The following is an 11,115-nucleotide window of genomic DNA, read 5'->3' as shown; positions in this document are numbered from 1 at the left end:
TGATAGACTCGCTATTTTAGAGATGTGACGAGTTACTTGATAATCCGCAGAGTAATTTGTGCTTCCCTTATGAATTTCTCCCGCATTATGCGTATTCGTTGCTAAGTTTTCCTTAAATATCATAACTCACACGTATATTCGTGAGTGGGGTCAAGGACCCGTTAAAGCTTCTTATTCTTATAGAAGCGGGCTGTTCACCTTGGTAGTATAATATATGCATATATGGTTCATGTCGCTCGACCCTCGGCAGTGTACACATTATTATGGGATCGGCCCGTTCGCCTCGGCAGTACCATATTCCTCATGGGATCGGGTCGTAGAACCTCGGCATAATCGTGCGTTACATCGCTAGCAGTCCGAATATTCACGAGATTTTCCTTCCACTGATGCCTTGCATTTTATATGGTATTTCTTATTCATTGATATTGGCACTTGATATTTTTTGAGCTGTTAAGATAGGATACGAGATTGAGAAGTTTTTATCATTAAAAGAAATTCTGAAAGATTTTGCTGGTTACCGTTTCATCCTACTATTATTGTTGTGCTTCATATCTGTTTAGAATTTTGTATCTGTCATATTGGACTACTAGTAAGTATCGATGTCGACCCCTCGTTACTACTTCTCTGGGGTTAGGCTAGATACTTACTAGGTACGCGTTGATTTATGTACTCATGCTACACTTACTGCACTTATTGTGCAGGTATATATATATATATATATATATGTGTGTGTCTGGTGGTGTTTTGGGCGCAAGGGCACGGTTATTGCGGGGACTTTACGGTGAGTTGCATTCCATGTTACGATCTGTAGCATACAGAGTCTCCATCAGAGTCATTTGTATTCTCATGTCTAACTTGTATTCCGGACAGATGTTGTATTATTATTGTGCTCCTTAGTAAATACTCATATACTTGTGACACCGGGTTTTGGAGGTTCTTACTAGATGTTCATTATTGTAGTTCACGTAATTATTATCATTTCACCTTATAATTTATATTTTATACGGAAATTGAAAAATAAAATCATGGGTTTTCTACGAGTACCAGATTTTACTCTACTTATTTAATGGGATTCATGATTTCGAAAATAATAAATTGAGTAACTAAGTTGATTAATCACCGTTGGCTTGCTGACGATGACGTTAGGCGCCATCACGATTTATAGTAGATTTTGGGTCGTGACACATGGTGTCGGCTCAGCCGACCGGTGCCGATGATATCCAAACACTTTTAATTGGAGATATGCAGTTTTGGATGGATAAATAATATCTCTATAGCTAGTTTGCAAAAATTGGAGATGTACTAAAGTTTCTGAAATACATTGTTGTTGCTGAGTGTTTTAATATGTAAAACTATATCTTAGGAAGAAGAATAAATCTATTAAATTGCTGTGAGAATACTGTTGTCATATGCTTTGGATTGACTTTCTATTAAGGGTAATTCAGGTTTATCTGAGGTAAATGAATATTACGCATTGGTATTTATATGCATCAACTAATTTTATATGATAAACTAAGTATCAGTAACATCCCTCTATATTATCTTGATTGACAAGTTTGAGAAATTTACCAAAATAATTTATCCTTTAAAATCGTTTATTTTCCATAAATTTTCAAAATTGCAGTCCTTCCTTTGTACTCAAAATTGCATAGTTGAAGGCCAGTTAATATGACTATTCTTACAAGATTTCCTTCACAATATGAAGAATGCGTGGAGCTTTTCAAAAATAATTTTGCATTCAAAGGTTAATTTAATTTTATATAAATGTAAAGTTCATTGCTTGCAACATGCAAATTAAAGTAGTTTATAATGCAATATAGTACAAGTAGGACTGCAAGAAACTCTAACAATAGAGCAGTGAAAATAACAATATTGGTAAGATAGAAATTTTGTGAAATTACTTTTATTTAATATTTTTCGCGCATCGCGCGGATACGTATACGGGAGATTTATAATGGAGAAAACTATTTGAGTTTGAGCAGGCCGAAAGGCTTATAGCTCTCCTGGGACCATGTTAATTAAAGAGAATTTTTCTTATATATACGGTGAAAGGAACTTATATACCTATTTTCTTTAGGTTTTGTACTTTTCAAAAAGTATCTAGGTTTACAAGAATATTACAAATTTGAATCAGTTATTCGGATATTCATTTATAAGAATATCCAGTCCAAACAAATCACAAATTCATAAAACTTAAATATTGAATTCAAAGCTTTGAAATTTTTAATGGCTATTACTGAAAAATCCTTTCTTGCTGCAATTTTAGAGATAATGTCAATGGATTTGTGTGAGAAAGAAGATATTTGAGTTAATTTGTATGAAAGAGAAAGAAATATTTTAAATTTTTTTTGAAAATGGAATGAAAGCGTGATTTTAGGGGCTATATGAGTTACAATCTAATTTTAAGGGATGCTCTCTTTATTAAGGTTTTGCATATAAATAGTAAATATAGATAGAGAATATAATTTTTAAGGAACCTAAAAAAAAATATCAAATAAATTTTTATTATAGTATAGCTAGGTAAATAATAAAGCAATTTTATGGCCCATGTTTAGTGATCATGACTCAATTATATTTTGACAACCAATCCAAATCTCTATTAGACACACAACACTTATCTAAGTATGTTTCTACATGTCATTCTTGGAAAAATTATGCGAGACATCAAATATTTACAACAATAACAACCCAGTGAAATTTCACTAGTGGATCTAGAGAGGGTAGTGTGTACGCAGACCTTACCCCTACCCCGAAGAGGTAGAAAGGCTGTTTCCGAAAGACCCTCGGCTCAAGAGGACAAAAAGACAAAAGAAGACAATATCAGTATCACCACATAAATCATAGGAAAAATAGGAATAACATGAAATCCAGAAGAAAGATGCAAAACAAAAATGATAGCTAGTAAATAGGTCCGGCACTGAAACGCAAAATAGTAAGATACGACATTGCCACTAGCTAGTTTAGACAAAAATCCTACCAGACTAGTCTCACAATGGTACGAAGTAAGGCAAGACTCAACTACCTCCTAACCTACAACCCTAATACTCGACCTCCACATCTTCCTATCAAGTGTCATGTCCTCAAAAATCTAAAGCCTCGCCATGTCCTGCCTGATCACCTCTCCCCGATACTTCTTCGGCCGCCCTCAACCTCTTCTCATGCTCTCCACAATCAGCCTCTCACACCTCCTTACCGGTGCATCTAGGCTCCTCCTCTGTACATGCTCGAACCATTTTAGCCTCGCTTCCCGCATCTTGTCATCAATAGGAGTCACGTGCACCTTCTCCCGAATATCATCATTCCTAATCTTATCCATCCTAGTGTGCCCACACATCCACCTTAATATCCTCATTTCTGCTACTTTCATCTTTTGGATATGTGAGTTCTTAACAGACCAACACTCGTACATCATGGCCGGTCTAACCACCGCTTTATAGAATTTACCTTTGAGTATCGGTGGCACTCTCTTGTCACACAGGACTCCAGATGCTAACCTCCACTTAATCCATCCTACCTCAATACGGTGTGTGATATCCTCGTCGATCTCCCTCCCCCTCCCTCCCGGATAACCGACCCAAGGTACTTGAAGCTGCCTCTACTTGGGATGACCTGTGAGTCAAGACTCACAACCACGCCCAATTCCCCTGGCTCAGCACTAAACTTATACTCCAGGTATTCCGTCTTCGTCCTGCTCAGCTTGAAACCCTTAGACTTAAGAGCCTGTCTCCAAACCTCCAGCCTCTCGTTAACACCGGCTCGCGTTTCATCAATCAAAACTATGTCATCGGCGAATAGCATGCACTATGGAACCTCCCCTTGAATATGGTATGTTAACGCATCTAACACCAGGACGAATAGGAACGGACTGAGCGCAGAACCTTGGTGTAGCCCCATAACAACCGAAAAATGCTAAGAGTCGTCTCCTTTACAATGTATTTACAATGTATTTATTATTCATAGCTATACTTTAAGCAAATTTACTATTCGTAACTATATTTGAATTTTATAACAAATCCATGAAGTAAGAAATTAATTATTTTGAACTAAAATAAGGGAGCAACAAGCTCTCGTAGCTCAATTGGTTAGAGCGTTCATTTAATTAGGAAAGGTTTTGAGTTCGACTCCCAGCAAGAATATTTTATTTTTATGTATTTATATATTTTGCTTAGTTGTATTCGTTGTGTGAACAAATACAGTCGATACATGTTGTATCCTTTATATACACCCTTGTATACAGTCCATACAAGTTTTATCCTTTGTATACACCCTTGTATTTCGTGTTGGCTAAAGTTGATACATCTTGTATTCGATGCACAAATGAATATAATTGCACGAACGAATACAATTGATACATCTTGTATTCGTTGCACGAACGAATACAATTGACATAGATTGTATTCGTTGCGCGTTTGAATACAAGTGATATAAGTTAGTAACAATTGAATAGAAGTTACAAATAATAATTAGGCAAATTATAGTTACTAGGCTCTAAGCTATAGTGATTTATGAAAAACCCTCTTCTCCTTTATTTTCTATTATACTGAGGGATCAGGAAGGAAAGGGGAGAAATTAAGAAATAGTACATATATATTCATGCCTATTACATTTGCTTGTATTAACATTTTTTTTAGCACTTTCAGTTATAACAAAAGTTTTTACAGAGAATTCTTAGATGAAAGATTTAGGCCTCATTTGTTTTTTGTTTTAAGATTAAGACGTTTGAATCCGAATACACGCCTGAATATCAAAATGTGTATTAAGATTAAGATATCCGAATCTGAATACACATATGAATGCCAAGATGTGTAGTAAGATCTGAATACTAAATAATTAATACTGTTTGATTTTTAACATCTGAATGTATAAAATTTACGTTTATTTAAAAATTAATAAACATAAAATTCAAATAAAATACTAATTAATCTAATATTACATCACTAAAATATATAGCTTTTTAAAATATAATAGTTACTGGTGGTGATGGCTAATGGTAGTGCTTGTGAATGCCGACTAAAAGCGGTGGTTGGTGGTAGTTTAGGGTAGTATCTAGTGGTGATTGGTAGTAGTAGCTATTATGATTGAGGATGGTGGTGGTGGTGGTGATATTTAATAATGGCGGGTGGTGGTAGTGGTAGTTGTGATTGAGGAAGATGGTGATGGGCGGTGGTAGTTTATAATGATGGGCAGTGCCAACTATGTTCGTTGATGGTGATGGGGTGATTAGTTGTGGCAGTTGAGGTGGATGAGTGTTGGTTGTCGTTAATGATGGTGGTGGGAGTGGTGGGGATGGTGGGTGGTGGTAGTCAACAATGGTAGCGGCTATGATTGAGGATGATGGTGGTGGTGGGTGGCATGGTGGTAGTTGATAATGGTAGGCGGTGGCTGCAGTTAATAATGAATATGGATGATAGCATCTTAATGAAATTAAGTCTTTGTTATAGATATTAATGATACAGACCAATTCAGACTCATTAAGTGGTTGTGAAGTAAAAAAAACAAACACACTTAACGATTAAGATTTGAATAATTAAGACTTAGACTTTGAAAACAAACGCACTTAATATCTAAGATCTTAATGATTAAGATTCAGACCTCCATTAAGTGCAAACATATGAGGCCTTACTCGTGCTTCTCCTTTATATTACTCGTGCTTCTCCTTTATATCTTTCCTTTTTTTAAGGAAAAAAAATGTTCTAACCTATTTTTAGATGACGGATAAAGTCTGGAATGGATCCGCACATGCACTACTTCCTCAAGCTAAAAATATGAACCCTTCGCATATTGCTTTATGAAAGCTTGAAGAAAATACACCTTAGCCCTGACTCAACTTTGAAAATTACGGAGAGAATTATCGAGACCATCATATATATATATATGAGGAAACAACATCTTGCTCTCTCAATAAATATGGGATATTCTAACATAGATAAATATTTATTCCCAACCAGACGTGCTTATAGCAAATCAACGAATGCAATACACATGTCTTTCATATACCGATTTATCACTTAACATGGTTAACAATACATAATCTCGCTTTAGTTTGTAACGCTGAGATTAAATTTTTTGATTAGGTGTGAACACAGCGTATGGTTAAGGAATAATTTAGGCATACTTGAACCAGCATTCTAAGATTCACAATCTCCCCTTAAATATATTAACCAGCCTCCACTCCAGTATGAAACAAGCACAAACCTAGGCAGTATAATCAAGCGCTAGTCTCCAAAACAATTACGCCTCTTTGTATCATTTGTAGTTACTGAAATGAAATGATTTTTGGAACCTAACTCTTTAGATAATCCGAAAATGCTCACAAGAAAGCTGATTCATGTACTTTGTTTCGGGAATTTCACTTAAATACAAAATATGCAGTCTTCATCACTTATACGTCAAATATAATAGTGTATAAAATCTCGAGTTCTAGGTTGATTGGTTACATACACAGCAGTAGTAAAATTATACAATAGCAATTGGATCATTAACTGTTCAATTTCTGGGCAATATAATAGCTGTAAATGCAAGAGGAGCTAGTGTTAGTGTTCTTTTATCTCGTTTTATTTAACGTGGCTGCCGTTTCCAAATTCCCTCGTGTTGAGTATTGAGATTTTGATGATTAACAAAGTTTGTTCTCTAAGAACCAGATCCTCAACATAGCTGCTTAACTGCTCTAAGAACCAGCTCTTCAAGGTTGATGATTGTACGTCTTGCAAGACAGTAACCTTATCTCAAAATTACCAAGGTCGGAGTTTGTTGGAAGAGGACTGCTAAACATGATAAGGGTTGTTGCCCAAGAAGATATGCATGCATAAGTGAGAGACGAGTTCCAAGACTTGTGGAGTCCTTGGAGAAGTAGGAGTCCTATCAAACGAGAATCTGACTACGCATTAGACTCCTAAAAGATCTCGGAGTCCAAACTATTTAAATACTATCTTTTTGGGCTGAGATTATCTTTTTTACTTAAGTCGAGTACCAATTTTGTGTTCTTCTTGAGTCAGTCTAGTAAATGTATTTTAAGAAATCGAGTTGTAATCAAAGTATCATATACAATCAGTGAGTTGGAGGAGTGTTTGGTTTTGCAAGTTAGAGTAACTTGTAAATCAAATAGTTGAAGTATGATAACTGGAGAGAGTTGAAGATTTGTAATTGATACATTTGGCTAATTGTTCTATTGAAGTTGAAGTTAAAAATTCTATGTGGTAGGTCATAGCTTTTGCACTTTTAGAGTCGGGTAATTTCCACGTAAAAATTATTGTATTTACTTTACTGCTTATTTTACTTTACACATAAGGAGCAAGGTAACAAACCAAGTTCTTTAGTAATCCATAAAAACACTCAAATTAACAACTGGTATCATAGCAGATTCTCTCACGCACGATTAACACCTAGAGAGATCTTGAAAGCAAAATGAGTGCTTCACGTGGAACTAACGAAGGACAATCAACTACCAGATCACCCATGTTTAATGAAAAATACTACAGTTGGTGGAAAGCAAGAATGGAAGATTTCCTGACCGCTGAGGATTATGAACTATGGACCATAGTGAACCAAGGTCCACTAACTCCTACTAAACAAAATGAGTAAAATAAAACTGTTCCTAAGGACCCTTCTGAATTGTAGCAACAGATTTCAGAATGATGGAGAAGAATGCAAAGGCTAGAAAAATCCTTATTTGTGGACTTAATCCTAATGAATACAACAGGATATCAGCTTGCTCTAATACAAAGGAGATCTGGGATATACTCCAAATCTCTCATGAAGGAATAAACCAAGTGAAGAGATCAATGAAAGAATTACTTATGAGGAACTATAAGCTCTTCTCCATGAAGGAGTCTAAGCCCATCCAGGAGATGATAACTAGGTTTACTATAATAACCAATGAACTGAAATCACTTAGTAAGTTATTTACCTCAGAAGAGTTGGTTAGCAAAGTTTTAAGGATTCTTCCAGCCATATGGGAATCAAAAGTCACAGCTATTAAGGAAGCCAAGGAGCTGGATAAAATCTTACTAGATGAGTTGGTTGGAAACTTAAAGACTCAAGAGATGAGAAAGATAGAACTGCGCTAGGAAGAACCAATGGGGGATAAGGCCATGGATCTTAAGGCATCTGAAGAAGATGAATCTGACAGTGATGATCCTGACTTAGCAATGTTTACTAAGTTCAAGAAGTTCATGGAGAATTCCAAAAATGCATCTAAGAGAGAGAACAATGATAAGCCTAAACAGATCAACAAAGCCACTTATGATGGGTGCTATAAGTGTAACAAGATAGACCACATGGTCAAAGACTGCCCAATGTGGGAAATCGAGTGGAGGAAAGAATGAGCTAAAAAGGAAAAAACGAAAAGAATTGAGAGACAAGGGTCCAAACAAAGGAACAATCCTAGGTGAAGGATTCACTAAAGCAATGAAATAGGCTTTTCTAGCAGCATATGAGGACAGTGGAAGTGATAAAGAGGAAGAGAAGGAGGATGAGGCCATAAGTCTCTATGTTGTAATTGATGCACATCAAACAGTGGAGACACAACCTCCAGTATAACTTGGAATGCACATTGGAAGACCTCCTCTATTTGATGGACATCACTATGATGAATGGAAGATGTGTATAGAAACGTTCCTTCAGGCCGCTGAATTTGATCTATGGCTAATTGTCAGTCATGGACCAATCATCCCTACCAAAATAGATGGTGAAAAAAACAAATGTAACAAGAGAGAAGAGGATTATGATGATAAAGATCATCAAGTAATCCAGAAAAATACTAAAGCAAAGGACCTGCCCTACAGAAGTTTTCCTAGAAATATTCTCTACAAGGTATCTTCTTGCAACTCTGCTCATGATATATGGAGGATCTTGGAAGCTGATTTTGGAGATGAAAATATTGTAATGGCGCTGATGGCAATTGAAGAAAGCCAAACAGAAGAAGAAGTGATAGGGATGATGGCCATGAGTGATTCAGAGACTGAAGATGAAATCAATCAGGTAAGTATCTCTAACTTTAAAGAAAACATTCATGTTATGTCTAAAAATAGTTGATGGTCATAATTATGACCATGATGGGTGAGATTGACATGATGAGTGCTGGAAATGATCAGTTAATAAGCAACCTTTTATGTGTCAAACCTGACCTCAAAGAACTTGAATCTGACAAAGCTGATTTTGAAGGACAGGTCAAAGGCCTGATGAACCAGGTTCTTAAGTTCACTTCTAAAAATAAGAAGTCACCTGATACACATGGTAAAGGAAAAATGATTGATATGCAAGATAAGCTTGAAAAGGAACTAAAAAGGGGTTAAAGATAATCTTTGTGATGCTGAATGTAGGAATAAAGTACTGCAAGAAAATCTAGAAAAAGCTAATTTTGAATGATATAGGCTAAGCAAGTGGCATAGATCTTCTGATGCATTAAATTGGCTGAATGAAAACTGCAGCACTAACAAATCAGGAATTGGCTATAGAAAACCTGTTCCCAAATTTGATCCAAAGTATGTAGTAATTCCGTATAACAAAATGTGCACTCATTGTGGGAAGGTAGAACACTTTAGAGATACTTGACATGCCTTAATTCATGCTCAGTTTAAGAATACTTTTGGTCTTGCTAAAAATGTGAAGAAGGAAGAAGAACCAAAAGTCAAGCCTCTTGTCCAAACTAAATGGATTAAGGTTAACAAGAAAATATCTATTAATCATCTTCCCTTCGTTTGCCAAGAAGATATCTGATTCATCCTTTTTCAAATAAAGAGGGACCCAATCTTGTCTGGGTTTTCAAGAATAACTTGTGATTTTTGGTGCAGGCTAAAGTAAGAGGGAACAATCAAGATTAGTATCTAGATAATGGTTGCTCAAGACATATGACTGGAGAAAAGAAAAACTTTCTCTCACTGACATCTTTCCAAAGAGGGAGTGTGTCTCTTGGAAATAGGAAAAAGGACTAGATAACAAGTATTGGTAAGGTCGGTAAGTCACTCTCTCATGCTATAGAAGATGTGTATTATGTCATAGACCTTAAACATAATCTCCTTAGAATTTCTCAAATGTGTGATAAAGGAAATGAGGTAAAATTCAATTCCAAAATTTGCACGGTCACTAAGCTTGATACTGATGAAATTGTGTTAAAAGGTAAGAGACATAACAATGTCTACAAGATATTTATTATGTCCCTTCCTCGGAGTGAGAACACATTCTTAAGTGTAGTGGAATATGACCCATTGTTACGGCACAGAAGATTGGGTCATGCTAGTCTTTCCCAATTCAACAAATTGGCAGCAAAGGACCTGGTCCTTGAACTACCAAAAGTTGAGTTCACCTCAGACAAGGTATGTGATGCTTGTGTCAGAGGAAAACATGTAAGGTCATCTTTTAAATCTAAAAAGGTTGACAGCACTTCCAAACCCCTGGAAGTCCTTCATATGGACCTATGTGGACCAATGAGAGTGAGGAACAGAGGAGGCAATAGGTATATATTTGTCATTGTAGATGACTTTTCGAGATACACATGGACCCTGTTTTTTGCATCTAAAGATTAAACTTTTGATGTTTTCTGTGTGTTTGTCAGAATGATCCAACAGAAACTGGGCTATAATGTTTTAAGTATAAGAATAGACCATGGAACTAAGTTTGAAAATTCTAAATTCCTTGAGTTCTGTAACACACATGGCATTGATCATAACTTCTCTGCACCTAGAACTCCACAACAAAATGGTATTGTAGAAAGAAAGAATATATCTCTAGAAGATATGGGGAGGACCATGTTGATTGCTAGTGGACTGCCTAAGAGCTTTTGGGTGAAGGCAGTCAATACTGCTTGTTACTTGCTAAACAGATGCATGGTCAAACCCATTCTTGAGAAAACTCCTTATGAGTTACTTCGAGGGAGAAAGCCCAACATCACTCACTTGAGAGCTTTTGGGTGCAAATGTTTTGTGCACAATAATGGCAAATAAGCTCTAGGTAAGTTTGATGACAGACGTGATGAGGGAATTTTCTTGGGTTATTCACCACATAGTAAAGCCTATAAAGTTTTTAATAAAAAAACTATGTGCGTAGAAGTAAATGTTCATGCTATTTTTTATGAATCTAAAAACATGGCCGAGAAAGATCTGCAGGATGAAGACTATG

General features: G+C 36.0%; 1 protein-coding gene across 1 annotated transcript; it reads left to right on the top strand.

Moving 5' to 3' along the window:
- Positions 1-7,634: 7,634 nt before the first annotated feature.
- LOC142171879 (uncharacterized) lies at positions 7,635-8,066 on the top strand. Its single transcript, XM_075235589.1, has one exon. The coding sequence runs from the start codon at positions 7,635-7,637 to the stop codon at positions 8,064-8,066; it is 432 nt and encodes a 143-aa protein (XP_075091690.1).
- Positions 8,067-11,115: the final 3,049 nt, after the last annotated feature.

The sequence above is a fragment of the Nicotiana tabacum genome, chromosome 17 (assembly GCF_000715075.1).
Source record: "Nicotiana tabacum cultivar K326 chromosome 17, ASM71507v2, whole genome shotgun sequence".
Lineage (NCBI taxonomy): Eukaryota > Viridiplantae > Streptophyta > Magnoliopsida > Solanales > Solanaceae > Nicotiana > Nicotiana tabacum.
The sequence above is the reverse complement of the archived record's forward strand: the minus strand, read 5'-3'. Positions and strand labels throughout refer to the sequence as shown.